The sequence below is a fragment of the Neomonachus schauinslandi genome, chromosome 7, assembly GCF_002201575.2.
Source record: "Neomonachus schauinslandi chromosome 7, ASM220157v2, whole genome shotgun sequence".
Classification (NCBI taxonomy): domain Eukaryota; kingdom Metazoa; phylum Chordata; class Mammalia; order Carnivora; family Phocidae; genus Neomonachus; species Neomonachus schauinslandi.
In genome coordinates, this window is record NC_058409.1 from 70,399,285 (window position 1) to 70,424,458 (window position 25,174).

Sequence of the window (25,174 nt, forward strand, 5' to 3'; positions counted from 1 at the left end):
AGGTACAATGAGAAGCATATCATTCTCTAGCTCTAGAACAGGAAGGGAAAAGGAGGCAAAGACTTTTCCTCAGTGGGTGAGATGACCCTGGTGATCTATGGTGATTACACATCTCTACTGCCAACAGCTTTAGAGAGAAGGACGATTATCTAACAAGAAGACTTTAACAATTTATGATAAGGAATATTTAGCTTAAATTTGTTTCTTTATCCTTTTGATATGGACTCTATAACACAGCAACTTAGATCTATGTTATGTAGTGACTATACAATAGATACTTAAAAATATTAGGTTAGGACTAATGCGCATTCATCCGTAATCTCGTTAAATACCAGGGGCTATTTATTTTCCCTATGGATTTTTATAGGGGAAAAAATCTCCCAAGGGAGTTAAAATTAGAGCTTCTTCTCTCTTAACTTAAAAGTAAATCTATAATAAATTTTAAAGCACATGCTCTAACACCTAAATTCTTACGGTGAAAAGCCATTCCTACAGCAGTAAAAACAGGTCAGAATTGTCTCCAATGGGCACCTTTTCTGGGCGTCTTCAAAGCAGCACAGAGGACTGAATGGGATGTGCTGACTGGCTAATTCTCTCTCACTCTTAGCCCTTGCTCTTTGGGGTCACAACACTGACACGTTTATAAAGAACTGTGGGAAAGCCTGCACCACCCCTGCTAGCTTGTTACCTGTTACGTGGGCAAGTAGATGGCTTCAGTTTGTGCAAACTACTGGTTTGAGCATTAAAGTCACTCAAAAGATACTGAATGATATTCTTGCTCCCAGAATAGAAAGTTAATCCTGATCCATCAGTGGTGGCCTTTGTCCAGGGTCATTTTGCTGCTGACAAGTAGCACACTTTGCTGGATGTGATGTGTTATAGAAATGTGTGTATAGGGGGATACCCAGTGACCACCTCTTTGTTGTCCTGTCTCTGAAAACACAGAAGGCTTTCAATAGCATGGAAAGCAGTTCATATCCATTGGGGCCTTTTATTTGGGGCCTACCTTGCACAAATTAAGCTCCTTGGTTTAATTTCCTCAGGTGTCACAGTTCGAAATGGCTATACTTTAATCTTTTTTTTTTAATTATAATCAAGATTGCCATCTGTCCTTTCCACAAACTGGAATTTCAATCATAACATATAACAATGTTGTAGGTAGATGAGGGAATTCCATAGGGTCCACCAAAACAAAAAGCTATGTGCATTGGATATATCTTCCAATCCTTCCCTTATCACTGGAGATGGGGTTTTGACCTTTGCTTTTTTTCATCAACTGACCTAAACATATTTTAAACATCTGATTGGTAGAAATACATTAACTGCCACTACTCACTAAGTTCCCACTGGGTCTGATTCTGGGACTGAGTAATAATAACTGAGCTTCCCTTTTCTCACTAAGTCATGAGTTGTGGCTCTCAGCCCATTAGACCTAATACATCCTTTTTCATATTGAAGATTTTGTAATGTCCTCCTTAAAATTTTGAAATAAAAATCAATCATGATTTCAAAATTTCATATAATGCCTTAATGCCATAATAAAGGAGGACTAAACTGAAAGTTGTTTATAATAAAATCATATGTTTATTTATTCAACAAATATTTATTGAGTGCCCACTATATGCCAGGCCATGTAAATAAAAAAGGGAAATGTCCCTGCTCTCTTGGATTCTATTTGTAGTGGGGAGGGAAGAAAAAGAGACTAAATATTGAACACAATTAAGAAATACATTATATTGTATGTTAGGGAGTGATACGTGTTAATGAAAAATGGAAACAGTGCGGCATAAGGGGTTTGAAGAATGTGGGGGAGGAGCATAGTTTATAAATATAATTAGTGTGGTTGGAGTAGGCTTCATGGAGAAGGTGAGATGTGAGCAAAAACCTGAAGGAAGTGAAGGAGTACTCAAATGGATATCTGGAAAGAAGTATCCCAGGAAGGGGCAAGAGCTAGAGCAAAGGCCTGGTGTGCTCAGGGACCCTGATATAGTGGGGCACAGTGAGCACTGGGAACAGTGGTGGAACATGTCAGAGAAGTAAAGGGGAACCAGATCATGAACCAGATTGCCATGGAGGCAATCCTAAGGTCTTTGGTGTTCACTGTGTAAAATGGCAGCCATTTGCATGGCTTGAGTAAATAATATGTATTTCAAAACCCTCAACTTTATGGTCAACTAATCTTCGACAAAGCAGGAAAGAATGTCCAACGGAAAAAAGACAGTCTCTTCAACAAATGGTGTTGGGGAGATTGGACAGCCACATGCAGAAGAATGAAACTGGACCGTTTCCTTATACACACACAAAAATAGACTCAAAATGGTTGAAAGACCTCAATGTGAGACAGGAGTCCACCAAAATCCTAAAGGAGAACACAGGCAGCAACCTCTTCGACCTCAGCCGCAGCAACTTCTTCCTAGAAACATTGCCAAAGGCAAGGGAAGCAAGGGCAAAAATGAACTCTTGGGACTTCATCAAGATAAAAAGCTTTTGCACAGCAAAGGAAACAGTCAAGAAAACCAAAAGACAACCAACAGAATGGGAGAAGATATTTGCAAATGACATATCAGATAAAGGGCTAGTATCCAAAATCTATAAAGAACTTATCAAACTCAATGCCCAAAGAACAAATGATCCAATCAGGAAATGGGCAGAAGACATGAACAGACATTTTTCCAAAGAAGACATCCAAATGGCCAACAGACACATGAAAATGTGCTCAACATCACTTGGCATCAGGGAAATCCAAATCAAAACCTCAATGAGATACCACCTCACACCAGTCAGAATGGCTAAAATTAACATGTCAGGAAATGACAGATGTTGGCGGGGATGCGGAGAAAGGGGAACACTCCTACACTGTTGGTGGGAATGCAAGCTGGTGCAGCCACTCTGGAAAACAGTATGGAGGTTCCTCAAAAAGTTGAAAATAGGGCGCCTGGGTGGCTCAGTCGTTAAGCGTCTGCCTTCGGCTCAGGTCATGATCCCAGTGTCCTGGGATCGAGTCCCACATCGGGCTCCCCGCTTGGCGGGAAGCCTGCTTCTCCCTCTCCCACTCCCCCTGCTTGTGTTCCTGCTCTCGCTATCTCTCTCTCTGTCAAATAAATAAATAAAATCTTTAAAAAAAAAAAAGTTGAAAATAGAGCTATCATATGACCCAGTAATTGTGCTAATGGGTATTTGCCCCAAAGATACAAATGTAGGGATCTGAAGGGGCACGTGCACCCTGATGTTTATAGCAGCAATGTCCACAATAGCCGAACTGTGGAAAGAGCCAACATGTCCATCGACAGATGAATGGATAAAGAAGGTGTGGTATATATCTACAATGGAGTATTATGCACCCATCAAAAGGAATGAGATCTTGCCATTTGCAATGACGTGGATGGAACTAGAGGGTATTATGCTGAGCGAAATAAGTCAGTGAAAGACATGTATCATATGACCTCATTGATACGAGGAATTTTTAATCTCAGGAAACAAACTGAGGGTTGCTGGAGTGGTGGGGGGTGGGAGGGATGGGGTGCCTGGGTGATAGACATTGGGGAGGGTATGTGCTATGGTGAGCACTGTGAATTGTGTAAGACTGTTGAATCACAGACCTGTACCTCTGAAACAAATAATACGTCATATGTTAAAAAAAAAAAAAAGAATAAGATAGCAGAAGGGGAAGAATGAAGGGGGGGAAATCAGAGGGGCAGACGAACCATGAGAGACTATGGACTCTGAGAAACAAACTGAGGGTTCTAGAGGGGAGGAGGGTGGAGGGATGGGTTGGCCTGGTGATGGGTATTAAAGAGGGCACGTTCTGCATGGAGCACTGGGTGTTATACACAAACAATGAATCATGGAACACTACATCAAAAACTAATGATGTAATGTATGGTGATTAACATAACATAGTATAAAAAAATGCAATCTAGGCTCAGATAATCATGAAATAGATTTAAAACCTTTATTAACGTCTATATTTAATCTTGCAGGACATGGGACAATTTCACTAGTTAAGATTGTCTAATACTTTGTAGACATTTAGCATCCCCATCCCACTCCCACCAAATTCCAGTAGCACTCCCCCCAAACACTGTGGCAACTCAATTCTTCCACAAATGCTCAAGAGGGTAATACTGCCTCCTCCAAATGAGGATCATTGCCCTACAGCAACAGTTCTTAAACATTTTCGTCTTTAGGGACTCTTAAAAATTTTTGAGGACATCAAAAAGCTTTTGTCTATATAAATTATATCTATCAGTTGACCATTTTAGAATTTAAAAATGACAGCATGTAAAACTATCATTCATTTGAAAATGACATAATAAATCCATGACATGTTAACATCAGAGCAATCAAATATATAGCCTTTGAAAAACTGCATTGTACATTCAAGAGAGAATGAGAGTGAGAAAAGAAAATAACATCCTAGTATTATTATGAAAATAGTTTTGACTTTAAAAGATCCTTAAAAGGGTTTTGGGGATCGCTGGAAGCTCCCGGGCCACACTTTGAGAACCATGACTAAGAGCAATGGGAATAAAGCACAATGTAAATATGAATTTATTTCCCTTGGGATCTAGAACTAGATGCAGAAGAATATAGTATTGTGTATAACAAGATGCATTCTTGAGTCCTAAAATTGAACCATCTTGGTATATGCTGCGAAGCTTGAAATTTATGAGAGAAGAACAAGAAATAAAATGAGACAGATAAGAAACTGGGAAAGAAAGAAAAGGGAGACTATGGGATCTATAAAATGAGAAGACACTATGAAAAATTTATGTCCAAGCTTTTAGGAGTTTAGATAAATTATGGTAAAAACATTTAAGGATTTTACTTCAACTAATATTTAATATAGAAACTATATGCACATCACTTGTTACAAGATTGAAAACACAAAAGTTATTTGTCTAAAAATATAAGTATAAATATTTATTATAAGCTCCTTTGTTTTTGAAAGTTCTCGTAGTTACTTTAGGACATACAGCAAATATATATTCAACTAGACTCCCACAGAAAAGCATGAGGTTTCAGATAATCTCCCTTATAAGTAAATTAATTAGCTGGAGAGATCCTTTGCAGTAAAATAAAATTCTTTAGACTGAAAAAATTAAGGACTCTAGTAGGTGATTAAACCTTTTTATAAAAAATATTTTTAGGCAATAGAACTGAAAAATGTCATCTGCCAAGCCTTGTCTTTAAAATATCTTTGTATTTTTATTTCTCTTCTACAAAATATCTACTCATTCAAGAGTCTGTTATTCATCTTGGCACCTACTGCGGGATCTCTGATTCTGAGGGCTGGGAGAAAAGCCTCAGAGGTCAAGTTTGAAAGCTGATCTAGGGCTTGAATCCTCTCTTGCTATCAGTTAGTCTCACAGGCTCTGGTTTAACAGGGCCAGTGATGGGGAAATTGCCACCTCCACAGGTCTATTCTGATACATTTTTAGGCAATTATAATTTTGGGGAAGTGCTTCTTTACACAGCACACAAAATTATGTCTCTGTAACTTTTACCTATTTTATGTAGTCATTTTTTAACTTTAAATGAATTAATGGGTGCGAAGTGAGGGCATAGCATCTGTCACTTAGATTATCTGATTAATGTTCATTACCTGCCCCCCTGAGCTGGATAATGTGGATGGCTTGCCGAGCATATATTCTAACTTCTGGTGTCTCTTCCTGAACGAGAGAGGCTGCAAAGACCAAGGTCACATTTTTAGACTCTCTTGCAGCTAGGGTGGGAGACGTGAATTTGGTTGCACCAATCAGGTATACTTGCCTAAGATCTGATATTAGTATTCAGTTACCCAAGAGCCTGTGGAGTCCATTTTGCTGCTGTAGATGGCAAACAGGAGTAGTGTAAGGAGTTCTCAGGGTCTTCCCAACCTGCTAATGCGGCCGGTTGCTTAATTAACCTCTCCACATCTCAGTTTTCTAATTTGTAAAGTGGGGAGAACAACAGCAATTAATTAGGTTGTTGTGAGATGGTGCTAATCCTTGTTCTAAGCTCAGGGTAGCGTCTGACATGTGATGAGGTCTCAGTAAATGTTGCTGCCGCCACTAATAACTAGTGTTATTAGCATTATTATCATTTTCCGTGAGCTGTTCTCAATTGACTTGATTTTGAAACATCAGATAGCCTAATTGAGAATGAATTCTGCTTTGTCAATGTCCTTGTTTAAAGAATCGCTTCCAATACTGAATTCATTCCCCAGTATGTTTGATGAGTCCAGAGGTATCATTCTCAACATTTCCCTTTTATTCAATGTAGCCAATTTATAATTTGCATACTACAACAATGTAACAGAATTGACATGTGCATGATTCATTCCCACAGAGCTTAAACTCAATCCAAACCCTGAACTTTTTTCTATATTTTCTACTCTTAAAGCAGGACATTACTGTTTTGTATCCTTGTAAGTCTTTTTATGTATATTCTTTAATGTCCACCTTGTTGAACTAACCCTATTATTTCAGTCTGAACTAAGCTTATTACACACATATATGGCTCTGGATATATATTACGTATAAATACTGTAATACTATGTAAATATTTAAAAGTGTAAATCTATAATATATACATATAGTATACACATATATGTAATATATGCATACAGTATATAGTTAACTATCCCTGTTAGCAAGTTTGATAAGGAAGCCATCAATTATCTCCTCAAAGTCACTAGTAAAGAGGTTGAACAGGTTAGACCAAGAACAGAGCCCTGTATTCCTCCATGTGGCATTCCCATTGACATCAGTCCTTTATCACAATCACTCTTTGGGCTTGGCCATGTAGTCATTTATGCACCTAACTATATTGTCATATAACCCAAGTATTCCTGCGGTAAGATTTTTCTTTTTTTTCAAAAGTCTGGTTAAATCTAGATCCTCTCTGTTTGCACCAGTTCCCTAATCCATCATTCTAGGAAATGTATTGCTTATTTACACAACTATAGCATAACAAACAATAATGAACAGTTTAATTTTAAGCAATGATTCTAGCATCGGAAAGCATTTCTTTAAGCACTGAGTAGAATCATGGAGCTAGCCCTCCAAGCCAGATCAGCAGTTCTCTATTTCTTGACTCAAAGGATCATTTTGTAATCTTACTTCTACAGAACTCAATTAATTACTTTATAGTATTTCTCTCCCCCGCCACTTCCCATTGATAGTGGGACCACCACTTTCTCAGCCTATAGTCCTTCACCTCTAGAGCATATCAAACCCCATTATTAATCTCTTTTGTCATCCCACCTATTCTTCCAGAGCAGTATCTTCTAACCATGTGACCTGCATATGAATCACACATGAGTTCTGTCATTCCATGTAAAACACTAGCTCAGACTCAGTCTCACTAGCCCTTGAGTTAAATTATCATTTTAATTCCTCTTTTCACAAATATCTCGTATCAACTATTTGGTTTTAGAAAAACACTTTTGCATTTCTAAAATTAGAATAGGATTTAATTTTGTAAAGATGCAAATACTAAAAGGAAGTCACTTTTATTTCTATGTGAACTATGATGACATAAAAGAATGAAGAGCAAAAATTTAAAAAAAAAAAAGAGGAATGAAGAGCAATGATTTGCTTTCTCTCCTTGTGATGCCTTCATTTGTTTAGTCTCATTCTTACGGAACGTATTTATATAGTGTTAAGACATTTAATATGTATACTGTATAATGTTGTTTTCTAAACTACGCCATGTTACCGTGACAAGAATGTCAGCTGTTGGGTATTTTTGGTGCATTATAAATTGGATGAAATTTCTTCTCAAATTATACTATTTTTGTTAAAAAGCAAATAGGGACATCATTAGTTTATATAATGGAAATAAAGCACTGTGCTTGGGAAATTTTTAATACGTTTTGTGTAAAACTTAGATATTTTTGTTTCAAGCAATATAATTTTAAGATTTGATGATAGCAAAAGTTAAAAATAATTAAAAGTGACATCCACACATAACCCCCTTTTATTTGGTAAATTATTTTACCTTTGATAATTCACAAATATGAAGGATTTCCACCATATTTTATATATAATACCATCAGTTGAACTATGCAGAGTTTAAAGGATATATGTTTTCTCATCTTCCAACATAGATTTTAAATAATGATCATAAAATCTAAGGCTGCATTTATCAGATATCATCAATGTTATTAAATATGATGACATAATTAAAGGCACGTGCTATCAAAAATTCAGACTGCTACAGTTCTATAAAAGAAGCAATGTACCCACTTTTTCCAGAAGAGCTCTTGTATTCTGAGGGCCACTCAAGCAACAACTGCATATATCTTATGCAGTTTGCTTGGGTAACCCACAAAAAGTTAATTTTTTTAAAGAACAATATCTTATCTATGTTATATATATATGTGCTTGGCACTTCTCCAGCTGTATATAAAACTTTCAAAGAACAGACTTGCCTTTTTCTGTACAGCCACCTTTTCATTTTCCTTCTCTGAATAGACCCCTAATGTTCAGGGAAAATACCAAGAATAATAAATCCAAATCTCTGTATAAAATATACCTTCATGACATACTCAAGCTGGAAATCACAGGAACCAATAAAAATGCAGGCAGCCTACTGATAATGAGGTCAGAAATACAAATAAATTTATTTTTAATGAAGACTGGAAGCACAGTAATCAAAGTGTTAAAATTCATTTCATGCATATCTCATTTGCTTCTTAGCTGATATTTACCACGCAATTCTGTGAGAAAGTAGAGGCCTAAGATGCTCCAGATAAATGGCTCAATTAATTGTACAGAGGTAGACCTCTTTGAGCTGAGCCAGAGCTGTGAGCTCTTTATTAAAAGCACTATTCTGTAGCCCATAACCTTGTTCCTTGACTCCTCTCTGGTTTCCAATTTAAACAAGTCCCCATGCGGCCTGCTCTAAAGGGCTTTGTCTCCCTGTCATTGTTAAGAGAGCTGAGGCATCCTGGAAGTGTGAAATCAGACCTCATGAGTTGAACGGTTCCCCAGGGAACGCCGGACTGCGCAGAAGGTCAAAGTCATGGGCCGGACCGTCTAAAAGTGTCTGATCGCTGGTCTGTGACACAGCAAGGTTGCGGGGAGGGGGGGGGGGGGGCGGCGCTAGACTGAAGAGGACTGAAATTGAACACATCTTAATTAAAGCCCACAGACAGCAAAACAAAATGTTTTCTAGGCAGCCTGTCAAATGGGGCTTAAATTTAGCTCTGCTAATGAATCTGAGCTGCTAACTGTTATTTCTTGAGATAATAAGACTCTCACGGAAGCTGATAAAAAAAAAAAAAACTGTAGCATGTCTTTTTCTGCTGTTTTGTTACTTAAATATTTTCCAACAATGAAGACAGTTTTCCTAAAGAAAAACATGGGAAAAGTCTATGCAAATAAAGGGGTAGTAAACATATCCCTTAATAACTAGTAGGTTTCCAGACTATGGGGCTGGTGAGTCATGGGTTTTTATGCATAGCCTTGCTTTAGAAAAAGATATGCTCATTTAATGGGACTGTTTCAGTGACAGATTATGTTAATTGTAAAATTCTCTCCCTCTTCCTTTTTTCTCTCCCTCTCCCTCTATTGTTTCCTGAAAGAGATGGTGCATTAATTTGAGAGATCAATTCACCTGGGGTGGAGAAGTTTTATATTAGTGTGCCTTTTAATACAGTGAAAAGGTAGGGCATCTTTTGAAAGACTTTCACAGTTCTCCCATATCACCATTTCTGAACCCGAGTGGCTGGTATCCCTGGGGAGGCTGTGACCTCTTCCTCGGGAGCTCAAAAAAACAACCCAGGGGAAAATGCAGGGGAGGGGCTGAAGAGAAGAACCCTTTTCTCTTTCTTCTCTTAGAACTTGAAAGAACCAATAGGCCAGGTCTAAATACTCGGCGAAGAAAGCCTCACTCGATATAGAAGACATTAAATGTTCTGCTGAAAGCAGAAATTAGGCCCCATCCAAGGAAGAGGATAATTAGAAGCTTAGAAAAGACAAATTCCAACATGAACTGTTTCCCACCACCTTTAAATATATATATATATATATTTCCCCCCAGTGGTCTTTCTCTCCTCACAAACTGTCCAGTTTTAAGGAATACTTGATTTAGCAGTAGAGAGAATTTTCCCCAGTGAACGCAGGGCCAAACGGTCTCTGGGTTTTGCTTTGATGGTACAGAGACATTCACCTTTTCACTGCTTAGTTGAAAGGTAAGTAAGTTGTACTGCAAAGTATTTTTCACTTAATCAAACTTTTTTTTTCCTCACGAAGAATTTAGCTGATCATCTTTGAAAACCAGAGAGCCACTTTCTCAGGCTGTGAAAGGCTGCCCACAATTTGACTGAAATTTCAATCCACTCTTGTGCCTTGCTCAATGCATGTGTATGTGTGGGAGTTGTAAATTGAGGCCTTAACCACCAGAGTTAATCTCTTTTTTTAAATCTGTATTAACCTTAATGATTTGAAGTGCACTGTCCAACACTGCGCTATTGAGACCGAAGAAAAAACTACCCTCGACTATCAACAGTTTATTAGGGGCTTAACTGAAGTGACCTACTGTAGTAGTGTTCAGCTGAACAAGGCTATAGGCTTTTTGTGGAAAGGGAAAGAATTGAGGGTTTCATTAAAAAGTAATTTGTGCTTTGTACTCACTCATTCAAAGAGAGTCTCAATTGCTCTTTATTCACACAGAGTTAATACAGTATCACAATGTTTCTCAATGAATGTGTTGTAACAAAAGAAAAATTTTACATTTTGAAAGGAAAAAAATTCTTTGTAACTGCAGTAAGATTGATGGCTACTTAAAAGATTATAGAGTCTCTTGTTCCTGTGCTCATGTTAAATGATGGAATATTATAATTTAAGATTTTTTGCTTAAACTATGGAAGTTTGACTTTATGTTCTGATCCTTAAAAATAGTTTAAAAATAGAGCAAAGTTGGTCAAATATAAGTTTGTCTTGTTAGGTTTGTCTAGAAAAAAGTGTTCTGAACCCAACTAAGTATCTTATAGTAATAGCCTCATTTATAGCAGGTCAGAAGATACTCTGCTTAGCTCAGAGAGCTATCAGTGATTTAAAATCTCCCCTCTCCACCCACAACACTCCTAAATGGATGCTAATTTGAGGATTTGAAGACCGCACCATTGACTCAATTTCTGTTTTTCAAACTGTTGCTGAAAATCTTGTAGAGCCTATGATTATCCACTGAGATGTACAACATATCTTTAAAGTTCTTCTTTGAACAAGTAAAAAAGAAGTATACAAAGAGCTTATTTGTGCTCCAAATTTAATGGTAAAGACCAGGAAGGATCAGTTTACACATAAATATTTATCCTTTCCAGAAGTAAAGATTATTAAAAAAAATAAGTAGTATATTCAGACATTTCTCACTTAAATATATGGTCCTCAGTTTCTGTCACCATCACAAATGTCGTAAAGACCACAAAAGGTCCAAGAGTGAGCAAGGTCAAAGACTGAATTATCCTCTTGCCCCTGAATAGTTCAACATCTCTCTTGTTCAATTCAGAGCACATTAGATTATAAGGTCAGCGTGGAATGAGGAATCATGAGATTTATATCCCTAAAACTGGAGGGGGAAAAAAAAATGGACAATCTGTTATTTAGTATTCCCCAAATTAAAGTTCATTTTATCAGATCAAAATTATGTCTCATTGAATCCCTAGGGAAAAGACTATTGCTATTCACATTAATTTACATAGAACCATTAGGAAAGAAATATATCTATTTTTTACAGCTTTGAAAGAACACGTACTTTAACTTCCATAGTGGCATATAGGCCAAGTAGGTTAACATAGTTTACATATTCATGAAGTTTTAAAAGCAATGACAGCTTCTCTCTAAGAGAAACAAACTTATATAATTGCATTCAACTTATGTCATGGGCAGGTATCTAAGCTTTTGAAGTAAATGGGACTTGAATATTTGTATAAGAAATTATTGTGCCCCCTATAAATGTTCAGTAATAATTCCTAGCACTTAGGTGCCCACTGAGATATTATTTTAGGCCTTTCTCCCCCATCTTCAGAGGTTTTCGGCTCAACGCTGGGGGCTCCCCTAGAGAAAATCCTGTAGAAAGTTGAAGGTGCCTCCCATGATGGTGAATGTCACCGTGAATGTCACATTTTGAATTTACCTGCTGCGGGGAATCAGAGGCTAGGTGTAACCTCTGTATGTGAAAGCAATACTGAGTTCCTATTCTAGTCTTTAAGTTAATGTCCACAGTGAACCAAAAAAAAGCAATTACTGGGGCGCCTGGGTGGCACAGTTGGTTAAGCATCAGACTCTTGGTTTTAGCTCAGGTCATGACCTCAGAACCATACAATCAAGCCCCGGGTTGGGCTCTGTGCTCAGCGTGGACTCTGCTTGAGTTTCCCTCTCCGTCTACTCCTCCCCCACATCCTCTCTCAAATCAATCAATCAATCAATCTTTCAAAAAAAGAGCAGTTAATCAATCATTCATTGTCGACTGCTGGTTCTAATACTAAATGCAACATAATAAAAGAAAAAAAATCATTTATGTCCAGGTTAATTTGAGTATAACCACATCAGAAGTAAAAAAGTAGATGAATAAAATTAACATTCACTAATTGTTCAGTACAAGGAACCAAGTCAGCAGACATGCAAAAAGATTACAAACTACCCTCTCTCTCAGTACTTTCAAGTACACCTATTTTGAAAGACCATTTGACAGTTGTTACTATCTTCATGGTTTCAAATGAGTTGATAGTCACTTGTTTAAAGAAACTATAAACTCTCAACATTTTTATCACACAATAAACAGTCACTTGATACTATGCAAATATTAAAAATTTAAAAATATTACCATTCTGGAACAGACATCTGCTATTTTAGTTTTAATGCATGTCATCTTGTAATTTGGTTTTGGTTCTGTTCTGTTTAGATTTGATGAATTAAAAAAGGATACCAACCATCAGGTAATGGATTTCCAAGCTCTTAGATGGTAGGAAAAGTGCATTTCTCCCCTTCAGATAAGTCCACTACCTCATTAGGATCAACTTGCTGAACATTCACAATGGTAAGCATATTTCTACAAATAATAAGTGGATGCTTTCTTTCAGGAAGAGCAAAATTTACACAAAAATTGGCCAAGTCAGTCCTATTTGTTATCTATTTTGAGATAGACAATTTAAGGAATGGTATAAGTATGCCCCAAAACCTATGAAATTAAAGAGTTAATGAATGGTCACATAATTGCAAATTCAAAACAATGATTTCATTCTGGAAATTGATGAAATAATTATTGTTACTTAATTAATACATCATAGAAATAGTGATATCCAAATCAGGAAGCTTTAAGAGATAAGACTGATTTCAGTGTTTTTTACAGGTCCATTTCTTGGTTTAAAAATTTAGAACAATGTAGATGCTTAGTTTATTTTTATTTATTTATTTATTTTTAAATTTTATGTTATATCACCATACATTACATCATTAGTTTTTGATGTAGTGTTCCATGATTCGTTGTTTGCATATAACACCCAGTGCTCCATTCAGTATGATGCTTAGTTTAGATCCAGAATTATCTCTGGGATGTGCTAAGGAATTTTAACAACAACAACAACAAAAAAAACTTGAAAATTAAAAAAAAAGGACGCCTGGGTGACTCAGTTGTTAAGTGTCTGCCTTCGGCTCAGGTCATGATCCCAGAGTCCTGGGATCGAGTCCCGCATCAGGCTCCCTGCTCAGCGGGAAAGCCTGCTTCTCCCTCTCCCTCTGCCCCTGCTTGGGTTCCCTCTCTCTCTGTGTCTCTCTCTGTCAAAAAAAAAAAAAAAAAATCTCTAAAAAAAAAAAAAAAAAAACTTGAATCAGCAACCTGGATGCCAGGAGTTCATACCAAGTAACTGAGTAATTTGCATCTAAAATTTTCAGGAGACTATGCAACAGATTTCACATGTGTTGGACTCGTGTTGATGTTATGATACTGTCTGAAGGAAGCTGATCCTGCCTGAGAGAAGATAATAACATTACTACAAGATACCAAAATGATGAAACCTGGAAGTCCCATTGCGTTGGCCAAACTTTGGAAAAGGCAACAATTCAAAAGTTACTTTACCCTTTATTGTTTGTTTTTAATACATCACCCTTCTTTCAAAAAGCAGAAACAGTATAAAAATTGGGTGGTTGGCAATTCTTGTAATATCAAGCCTGAAACTTTATATTTATATTATTTACTTTGATGATCCAGTCAGGTGAAGTGAAGAGTTTAGTCATTAAATGGTACGGACCCGGTGGCATGCAGCTCGATATGTATATATCATATATAATAAATATTATAGATATACATTATATGTTATAATATATAGTCGAAATAATGTATATAAATAAATATAGACAATAGAATTTCCTCATTTCTTACCTGTGACATCAGCGACCATCAACCCTTCTGCTCTGATTACTTTCACCTGGAGAAATCCCACATCTTTCAGGTTGTGAAATATCCGCAGTGGACTCTGAAAGACCCCAACATCGGTGTTAGAAAAGAAAGGTCCTAGAGGGTCTCAAAGAGTGTGTGAGGAAACGCTAAGTTTTATCATTGACCTCAGGATGCTGCTTAAGTGGTTCAAAGGGATATTTGTGTTTCTTCAGTGCAGATTACCCTTCCACTATCACTAATGTGCACCAATACACAGGCACGCACATACGAATTGACAGATAATTGTTGCTATATGAGAATTCCGAAAGCATAAAAAATACCACATTTCTTCCCCATAAAAAATTATCAGTGAACAATGGTGAGCAGTAAATTACAGAACAGGATATGCCTACTTTCTTCCTTCAATCTCCTTTACCGAAGAACTCCAAAGAATCTGTCATCTATGGGCACCATGGTTTGGAGACTAATGATCATTAACACTGAGTCTTAGGTTGTTGGTCATGTAACACACTTCGGCCTTTAGGATTAAGAAAGTCAGTATTAATTTTTTTTTTTCTTTACTCTTTTCTTCTTGGTGAGTTTTGGAAATTGCATGTGCTAGATGAGGGCTGAATTACTGAAATGCTGCTTTCTAATATTTGGTTCAAAAGATTTGCATAGTTCTATGAACCTTTTAGGAAAAAAATCATATATAACTTCTAAAATAAGCCAAATTGATCACTAAAAATAAATTCAAAGTGATGAATAATTTTTCTTAAGTTTGCAATTTTATTTGCCATTGTAGTGTGTACAGAAGTAGGGAAATTTCAATAGAAGAATCAGATCCAAAGGATAAAACCTATTTAATTTCACAAATTAATAATGGTAGTGTTTTGGGAAGTATAGTACCTGAAGGCATTAAAAGAGAGATACCAATGTAATAATTCAGAACTCTAATTAATGGGCACAAATACTTAAAGAGTAAGTATTGATAGAGAACACTGATATGCATTTGCTTATTTACACTTCCTAGCATTTTTCTTATGAAAAGACCAGGATTTCTACTCAGTAAATCAAAGGTACTTCTGCATTATAATCCCTAAAATGCTTTAAGACCAGGGAGCATAACATAACAAAGTTATCAAACTGTTACTAAAGAACATTCCCATCCTTGTATTAAGGATGTGAGAATACTGACAAGCAGGAGCTTACTGAGATACTAACTTTATGAGTCCTGTATGACTAGCCATTGTGTACCCTGAAGCTATGACCTTGGTATATTGGGAGGAGGAAATGCAGATATATGGGTAATCTCAGAGCCTAACTTTTTAGAGTGTTGAGCACAGGATTAGCTCCTATTCTTGTATTGTTTTAAAACAGCTGTTTATCACCCAAAATCTATTGAAACTACCCAGATGACAGTGCTCAGGAAAAACGCACCTCTCTCTCCACTTAAATTCATGTTAAGGGTTTAACAATGGGAACTTTAGACAGCAGTGTTACAATTCAGAGGTGTGTAAGCATGTTGTCTTCCTAATGTAGTAACATCTCAGAGCTTCCTGAGTGTTATAAACCAGGTAACTCTCCTATCATGATGATAGAGAAGAGTTTTATCAAAAGGTTTCTGTCCTTTAATTTTTGGGAGCAATTCAATCCAAGTTTCACCGTGTCTAAAACAAATCTCATCAGTCCTCGGGCTGAGAATTGTTTCAAACGAGTAACCTCCCTGCACAGACATATAGCTTCTGACGCTTCCGCTCCAATGTTCTGCTTCTCATTTGGAGGGGTAATTACTGTTTGAAGGGTTTCTTTCCTCCAGTCAGCTGACACTCAGGAATTTATTGCCAACTTCAACTGTTTAGGGCAGTGACACAGCGCTTATAATAAGAATTGCAAAAAAAAAAAAAAAAAAGCAAAAAATTTAAATATATCAGTTTAAAAATAGACCTTTCGGGGATGCTTCATCAAGAGGTATTCCTGCCTTGTTATTTATGGTTATTTTAGAAGGCCTCAAAACCTGGATGGCTTCTGAAGCCAGAAATTTCCATAGCAGAGGAATCTATGATTTGCTGTGAATCCTTTCAGCCCTCAATAGATGGGAAAAGATTGAAATGCTCTGGAGAGGAGTCCTCTTTATTTTTTTAATGAAAGGCTGTATAATATATTTTCTCTATGGCTGCAGCAGCTGTCAGGGAGAGCATCTCAGTTCAGCTCTATTACGGGAGAGGCAATACCCCATCCTATGGCATCGAGATGCTCTGAGGGGCCAGAGCTGATTGACAGCTTGTCACCGTGACGTCTTATTCCATCTCTGTTATGGAGAAAATTAATGTCACACCACCAGCCTTATGACTCGCTGTCATCCTAGAACCGCTCACCTTTTATCAATGCTCTAAATAACATTTCAAGCCCATCGTCTCATGCTGGACAATCCGGTCAAGGGACATTAAATCTGATGACTGTGAAATGTCATAATAAAAATGGAATGCTAACAACTTCTTCTCTAAACTAGCTCCTCTGGTTTTTAAACTGTGACAAAGGGGAGCAAGGGTTCAGCATACCCGTTCTGAAAAGGTCATACAATCGCTCTTGGTCTACTACCCATTACTACCCGCCCCCTAGTGACCTTGCCTGCCTTCCTCCCTCCAAAAGAAAAAAAAGAAAGAAAGAAAGAAAAATGGAATTAGCCGTCTTTTCAGAATGAGGTGATCAAATAATGGCCCACACGGTAATGTCTGTTTAACTTGTGGGGCTTCGATGCTTCAAAATGAACAACTGAATGACAGAAATGGAGAGCCTTTTCAGGGGCAACTCACTTTCCTCACTATGGCCAGTGCCAAATCACATTCTGAAGTGTCCCCTAAAATTTAAAAAATACACATGTTCTCCCAGGAAAACATATAAGTAATTCCCCAAATAACCTCCTCTATATGTTTCTCTGAAACATATGATGTCATATGATGTCCCAGACACGATGCGGCATTCATTCGTCTCCTAATCTGTGTAATAAAAAGACACGCCGAAACCATAAAGCGTAGGTCTCTGTCCTTGTCTTACTATGAGCAATTATAACACATGTGCTATAGTGCACACAGGAGCTCCGTAGCAACGACGTCTCTAGAGGGAGATACGGGCCTATGCTTGAAATGCAGGGCTACAAAAACAAAACAAAACATTTAAATACGGTTCACTTTTTCATATGTCGTCGAGCAGCATGTAATCAGAGAATCAGCCAGGGCACCCACATAACAGTTTATATTTTATTCAAATAATAACTAACATTTGAAAGAAGGTGCGGAAACAAAATATTCAAATTCTGAATGGAGATGGCCGATTTAAGGAAGCCCAACCGGCAAAAAGAAAAAAAAAAAAAAAGAATCAATAATAGTTGGATTATTCCTAATTACCTAGGCTCCACTATCATTCTAATATATGGGATAGTATCAAATATTAACCCATAAAACACAGTATCATAATACCTAGAATTTTTATACTAATATACCAATTAATTCTTTTAAAATTGTTTCGACTCACAAGGCTCACTCCTGGTAACAGGAGAACATGTTTTCATGGGTACCAAAATGTGAAATAATTCTCATAATTGCAGTTACGTATTAGAAGATGCCCAACAATAGGTTGGGCTCTTAGGTGGTTTAAAAATATATACTATTAGCCTTGCTAAGTCACCTCTATTAAACTGTTTATGGTAACACCATTGGTAGATGAGTTGTGCAAGCATTAGCAGACAGCTGATTCGGTGGAGATAGCCAGAATAAATTTGCTGAAGCACACATCCTGCTAATCTGTTTGAAGAATATTGTAGAGCATTAGTACCAGCACTTCATGTTATCTGTGCAGCCTGATAAGGTACATCTTTATTAAATTCAGTTATTGGAAGGATGTCAGTCAGCAAATAGGAATATTTTAGAATCTAAAAAAAAAAAAAAAATTAAGCGGTTCTTTGTTAGTCAGAGCTTGGTTTCATGGCTGAATGTCTAGAGGAGCCTTCTAAACACCTGGCAGCATTGTACAATGCAAGCTTTGTAATTTTAAGTGGAAAAGCTTTTTTTCCCAGCTTCATGGGTACTGAGGCATTCACTTTTTCTGAGACTCCAATGAGAGAGAATGGTGGAGTAAGAGCTCCCCTCTCTGTTGATTCAAGAAAACTACACAGTGGAAAATGCACAGTGTGAGGATGCTGGGAAAGAGGTAGATTTGGCTGTGAATATTTTGGTTTGGTGAAATTTGAGAAGGGTGCTTACTGTAGTGACTCACTATTCCGCCCTCTCACTCCACAAATGATCAAAAGGTAAGGAGGCTTCCTTTTAATTATATTTCACATTCAATTAAAATAAGATAAAGGAATGAAGCGAGGCCTTTCTAAGCAGTTGAAATAAAAATTCTTTCTGTGAATATCCTCTCGTTACCAAGCTACTAATTAACGTAGGTGTCATTAATTCCATTTCAAACTTGGAAAGACAAAGAACTCTTAATTGCAATTACAAAGGGTCAAAGAATTAATTTTGAGGTAATGTTCTGTATACTTGACTTTCCTTTATGAGAAGTTGCCTTGCATGATAGTTGTGCTGCACGACAAAATCACTGTGGAGAGGCTCAGAATCTAGAACTTGCTTTGGAAGAGACTCTAGAGAAGAGCAGGTGTGCAGAGCTCAGGGTAACGGCATCTGCATTTACCCAGCTCTCTGTCTCTGCTGACTCAACTGTCACACAGCCCTTCAGATGTACTCCTGTCACTCTAGGTAAATCATTTACCACCTCAACTCGTCACACATGACCCTGAATTAGGAGGGTTACATACGTACATATCTCCTTAAGATTTCCTCCCGTTCTTTCTGGTCCTCCAGGGAACTGACGGAGAGGTCAGAGATGCTGACTGTGGCCGAAGCTGTCAGGGTGACCAGCAGTACCAGGTGACCCTCACCCTCTTCCAGCTGCAACTCCAACTTGTGTGTCTGTTCCCTACTGAGGGCCGACAGGTCCACCTGGCACCTGGAAACAAATGTTGTGAATTAGCAAGTGCCCTTCCTCTCCTCTCCTCTCCTCTCCACACCTCTCCTCTCCTCTCCTTCCTTCCTTTTTTGTCACATCAAACATGAAAGTGCAGGCTGCTCAGAGCTATGTGAAAAATAAATCAATAGAAATTCTGTTTGAGCTACTGGAAGACTATATCTTTCATTCAGCACACTTTCTTCACAAAATTTAGACCCTGACTATTTTTAGTGTCTAGTTTCTTATTTCTGTAAGATACAAAAAACATGTTTATCTGATTCTATTACTATCCACTGTCACTGTATTCATAAATTGGGAGGGACTTTCAATCCCTGGATGGCCTAGTTTAGTGCGCTTTGCCTACAGAAAGATTAACATGAGCTGTCTGGAGAGGCAAACCACCGAGAATCTGAGTTCTTGTGTAGGTTTTAAAACAATGGGAGTTCTTCATCCATAAATGTTATTAAGCAATGAATAAAATATGTACTTTGATGATGCTGTAAGTTTTACACTTTTAAAACCGTGCTAATTTATTCATAGAACACCACACATAAATCTAAATAAAAACAAATCCTCCAAAAAATTATAGCTCAAGGGTTATGTACCAGCGTTTTACTAAGAGAGGTTTCATAACATGGCAGCCCATGCTTGATGAGCTCTTCTCTCAGAGTTAAATACCTTGCAAACTATTTTCATAAAAATGTCAGTTGATTTGGAAGAGAAAGATACTGAGGTGATCACAAAGCCAATAAACTGAGAGAAAGGGGGTAGAAATGAACAAAAGGCATTTAAAACAGGAAATAGCCAATTATAAGCATAAATGTGGTAACATATCATAAACGGGAGTCAGCTATCAGGGACTGATTAAATTTGTGCTCTTTCTTGTTCTTTACTCCACTTACTGTCTATTGCTTGGCTTTTAAATTTCTATGAATAGGGCCTCAATGCTTATTGTTGGGTTCAAACATCTCTTTAGTATGAGTAAATTTAGAAATTGAACCAAAGTCTGTATTTTCTTTTTATTTGTGCCTATCAAAAATGACAAGAGAGATAGCTGGGACTGAAACAACTGAGAAGAAGAGGAGTACAGATGCAAGAAATGAAAAGAAAAAGCAACATCCTGGTCAGGGACAGAAAGTCCATGTGTGTGTGTTGATGCTAACTGTTGAAAGAGAGCAGGAAATCAGAGTCTGTACCAAGTCTGGAAAACATCTTCCTAAAGTGAGAACGTATATCAAATAACTTCATTGTTTCTGTGTCAACATGCATTTCAAAATACTTTCACTCAGTCTCCTGAAACTCTGAAAGCTGAAGAAATATACCAAATCTGTATCTAATATCCTGATTTTATTCAGAATTAAGTTCTTATCGATAACACTTGGACCAAATTGAGAAGAAAGATGCTATGGTGACAAACCACCAATCAAATGCATTCTCTAAGAAAAAGGAAAAACGTCAATATGATTTTCTACAGATCTTTCCAGCAACTGGCAGAGTGTCTCGCCTGTAGTTTGGTGAATGTGAATGAATCTTTGGATTAGATTGGGAGTATGATACTTGAGAATCAAACATGGGTTACAATTCGCACTATACTTTTGGTTGGATAAAGTTGGGAACAAGAAAGGTCCTTCACTCATTTGGATCCTGCATTTCTCAATCCTGTCCTTGCCTTACTCTTATATGACACTGCACCACTCTTAAAATACATTGAAGCCTTCTGGAAGGTTTCCTTCTATGGCTATTACCATTTTACACAGGTCATGTGGATGCTGGCTTACTCTTCATTTATCTTAGAGTCGTTGTGTTTGATGCTCTAGAAGGTGCTCTAAAGATGATTTAGTCCAAGAGTTGCAAACTGGCAACTTACAGATCACATCAGGTCTATGGATGGTTGTTTGTCCTTCTAGTGCTAATAGAAGTTTTGAATTAAAAACATTGTAAGATAGAGTAAATGTCCTCTGACTTAATTACTGTCCCTAATACTGTCTGTTATTTACACTATTTCACCTAATTCTGTATCTGGTTCAAATAAGCATAGGTATTTGTGATCCTCATAATCTCCTTAATTTAACAATAAGAAAACTGAAGACCAGAGAAGTGATCTGACTTAATGGAGATATATATAGTTTAGTTGTTAGCAGAGCTAGGACCTGAACTTGGAACAATGGAATCCAAGATATAGTCTTTTTCCTGGGCTACTCTTCACTAAGTAACTGTGTACCCCCACGACAAAGTGTGTCTATTTGCAGTGGTTCTTAAACTGGGTGAAATCTGGACTTGTTTCTAACAGAAAAAAATATCTCAGTTTCCAAGCATGGAATTATGTTATTTTTGTACTTTTAAAATACATATAAGCTATGGAAGAAGACTGTAAGTTATTGTTCTTATAAGAAGATAAACTCAGAAAGATACACAAATTGAATTTTAAAAACTATGAATCTAATAAAATTTAACATTGTACATTTATAGGGAGGATTATGCTTTTCTGCTGCAACTAGTTTCAAAATGGGTATTCTTGCAGAAATAGTTTCAGATCCTGTCCTGTATTTAATGTTTCAGAATTTTGACTTTAACAATTCCAATGTAGAAAATGCCTATTTATGTAAATGAATTAGAAGAGAGTATTAATGACTCCAAGGTTCTTTTTGCTAGTTTGGGTTATCCAACTCTCCTATTCATCTAAAAACTCTGCTCAGGAGTAATCCTCAGATGCCATTTTCAATGAAATGTCACCTGATAATTGAGCAAAATTGTCTTGTTAACTTGAGAATAAAGTTAGCATCATAGCATCACTGATATCTGCATTAAATTTGTATTAAATTATTGCTGGAATTTGGTGGGAAAAAAAAGCCTTTGCTACTCCTTGGTTGCTGTTGAATAAATAGGTACAAAGATGGAACTCCTGCAGAAGAGTCTATTGCAAAGTGAACCCAGTACTTATCCCTATAGGTCAGTGCCATGGTTTGAATGTTTGTCTTCAAGATTCATATGTTGAAACCTATTGGTCAATGTGATGACATTAGGAGGTGGGGCCTTTGGGAGGTGATTAGGTCATGAGGGTGGAGCCTTCATGAATAAGATTAGTGCCCTCATAAAAGAGGCCCCAGAGAGGCCCTCACCCCTTTTGCCATGTAAGGACACAGAGAAAACACAGTTGTCTATGAACCAGGGAACCAGACACAGAATCTGCTGGTGTCCTGATCTTGGACTTACCAGTGTCTAGAACTGTGAGAAATAAATTTCTGTTGTTTACACCCCCTAGCCTGTGGTGATCTGCTATAGCAGCCCAACAGGCAGATTCGCCTGTATTGAGCTCACCTAAAGAAAGAAACGGCTCATGACAGTTTGGATATAGAAGTCCTCGGTGGTCATCTGGATGGTCAGAATAGGCATAAATTAATAGTTTCAATTTGTTATCAAAATGAAAATGCAAAATTTAAAAAGTACTGAAGCAAATTCATTAGGTACATACACAGATATGTATACAGGATGAAGAGCTCAGGATTGGGAGTCAGATTCCCTTGGTTTCAGCCCTCCATCTGTCACTAATTAGTTGTATGACCTTTTTCAAGACAACTTACCCTCTTGAATTCCAGTTTTCACATCTGTGATATGAGGTAATTGAACTAGATGAACGTACAAATTCCTGAAAACCCCAAATTTCACACTTTGCTACAACTCTGTCCATGTTTACACTTGTTTACATCTTCCTTTCTTTGCAATTCCACAAACCAAACAACTAAGAGAACGAATTCATCTTATAGGCAATGAAGTATTATTCCTCAAATGTATTACCCCTCCAAAGCCTTAATTTGACACTAGAAGGCAGATAATCTAATCTCTTTTAAATTGTCTTCCAAGGAACACTAAGGGGTACCTCAAAAGTCACCATGGAGGGGAGAAGGGTGAAAAAAATAGGGTGTGGACTCTTCTCTCTGGCTCAAAGAACAGCTCCTCTGACATCTGTTTCATATTGATGTTCCACATGTAGGTTTGAAAACTTGTTGGATACATCTATCATCCCCTTAGATTCTCCTAGAGCCATGACCTCCTGGCTCCTCTGCTACCTGCTTTGCCACAGCTGTGACTTTGGCTCTGCCTTCCCAAGGCACTGCTTTTCATCCCACCACCATGACCAATTAACTGTGCTTGGGGCTTCCTCATGGGGCTTCCACCTGGGACTGGCTCAATGTTTACTTGCCAAAATAAGCTGGGCTCTCCCCTTGGCTGCCACTGTGCATCGAGGCCCAATGGCCACATGCCCCAAGTTTCTGGCTTCTAAGACTGCTTCTACACTTGGATGAAAAGTCACATTGTGGGTTGTGGGGTCTGACTCCCTGGTCACCTGTCAAAGAAACCAGATGAAACAATGCAGAAGTTGTCTTCTCATGGGGTGAACTGAGATTGGTGGAATACGAGATGGGAAGGTAATTCCGCACACCTCCTTCCCTCTCACAGAGTGCTTCAAAGTATGATTCTCCATATTGCCTGCCCACAAGTGGCCAAGTGGGTACACAACAACCAGCCATGTCTCTGAAACACAGGAAACAGGAGCCCTCCCGGTAACATACTGCCTTGCATTGCCTCCCAGTCTTCCCTGCTTTATGTTCTTTCTCTCTCCCCTTCAGTGCTTGGGATTGTACCTCCCAATGAAGTATCAGCACTTAATCACTGCCTCAGGCTCTGCTCTTAGGGAATCTGGTGAAGGCAAAAACCATTGATACAATTCAATCCCCTCAGTTACAGATGTCTACAACACAAACCTGACCATGCTCCCCCCTCGGTTCCCACCACCCATGGAACCTCCTTGGCAAGACAAGGCCCTTCCTGACCTACCATCAGCTTGTGTGTCACTTGCTGACTCACACTGACTACTCAAGTCATTCCAGACAGCTTGTGGTTCTCCCACCATCCATGCTAGGGCTTAGACCTGTTTCTTTGTGTTTGGACAAGGCAACCCCTCTGCCTGAGATGATGCGTCTATCTATCTTTGCTTGCCAAATTTTTACTAATGCTCGATGAAATAACCTGCAGTTGTCTTTCTCTGCCAGTATCCTGAGACACCTCAATGGCAGGCACCTAGCATAGCACCGGGAATGTAGTTGGTGCTCTACAGTATTGAAGTACTTATGGACAATATAGAAATCAAGAGAGACCAACAATTTACCCATGCTGACAGCCACAGAGCCAGGGCTAGCATGTAATGTGCTCCTTCTACCACCCTATATTGTCTTCCTAGAAAGTGGTTTGATTTCTTCTCAACACTTGTTTCACTCACTCTTTAACTCATTTATGCATTAGTTATTTTTTAAGTGCCTTATGTGGCAGGACTCTGTTAGATTTGGGGGATTCAGTCATTGCTAAGCCTTTTAGTTCCTCATTTCTTTTTTTCCCCAGAACTACCACAGACTCAGCATGTTGTTTTGAACAAAGTTCAAATGGCTTCAGAGCTCATGGCCAGAGGTTTAGAACACTGAAGTTTTAATAAAGCTTACTCATTAGCATTCTGATATTAATGCAAGTCACTTAAAGCTTTTGTACGTCAGCTTTCCTCATTTATCAAATGGGAAATTAAAAAAAAATACCTTCTCTTGGGGTGCCTGGGTGACTCAGTTGATTAAGTGTCTGACTCTTGGTTTCAGCTCAGGGGCGTGAGATTCAGCCTCATGTCAGGCTCTGCACTCAGCACAGAGTCTGCTCAAGATTCTCTTTCCTTCTCCCTCCCCCCTTCCCTTCACCCCACTCTCTCTCTTAAATAAATAAATAAATAAATAAATAAATAAATAAATAAATAAATAAA

The 25,174-nt window shown here is 37.9% G+C and overlaps 1 protein-coding gene across 1 annotated transcript in view; it reads right to left on the reverse strand.

Moving 5' to 3' along the window:
• The window catches only part of MCTP1 (multiple C2 and transmembrane domain containing 1), a 512,403-nt gene that overhangs the window by 165,401 nt on the left and 321,828 nt on the right, over nucleotides 1–25,174 (reverse strand). Inside the window, exons 8-9 of the mRNA XM_044916766.1 lie at nucleotides 19,188–19,374; nucleotides 14,368–14,461 (exon numbers count right to left, since the gene is read on the reverse strand). Of these exons, the coding sequence (XP_044772701.1) occupies nucleotides 14,368–14,461; nucleotides 19,188–19,374 (281 nt within the window). The remainder of the gene's footprint in view (nucleotides 1–14,367; nucleotides 14,462–19,187; nucleotides 19,375–25,174) is intronic.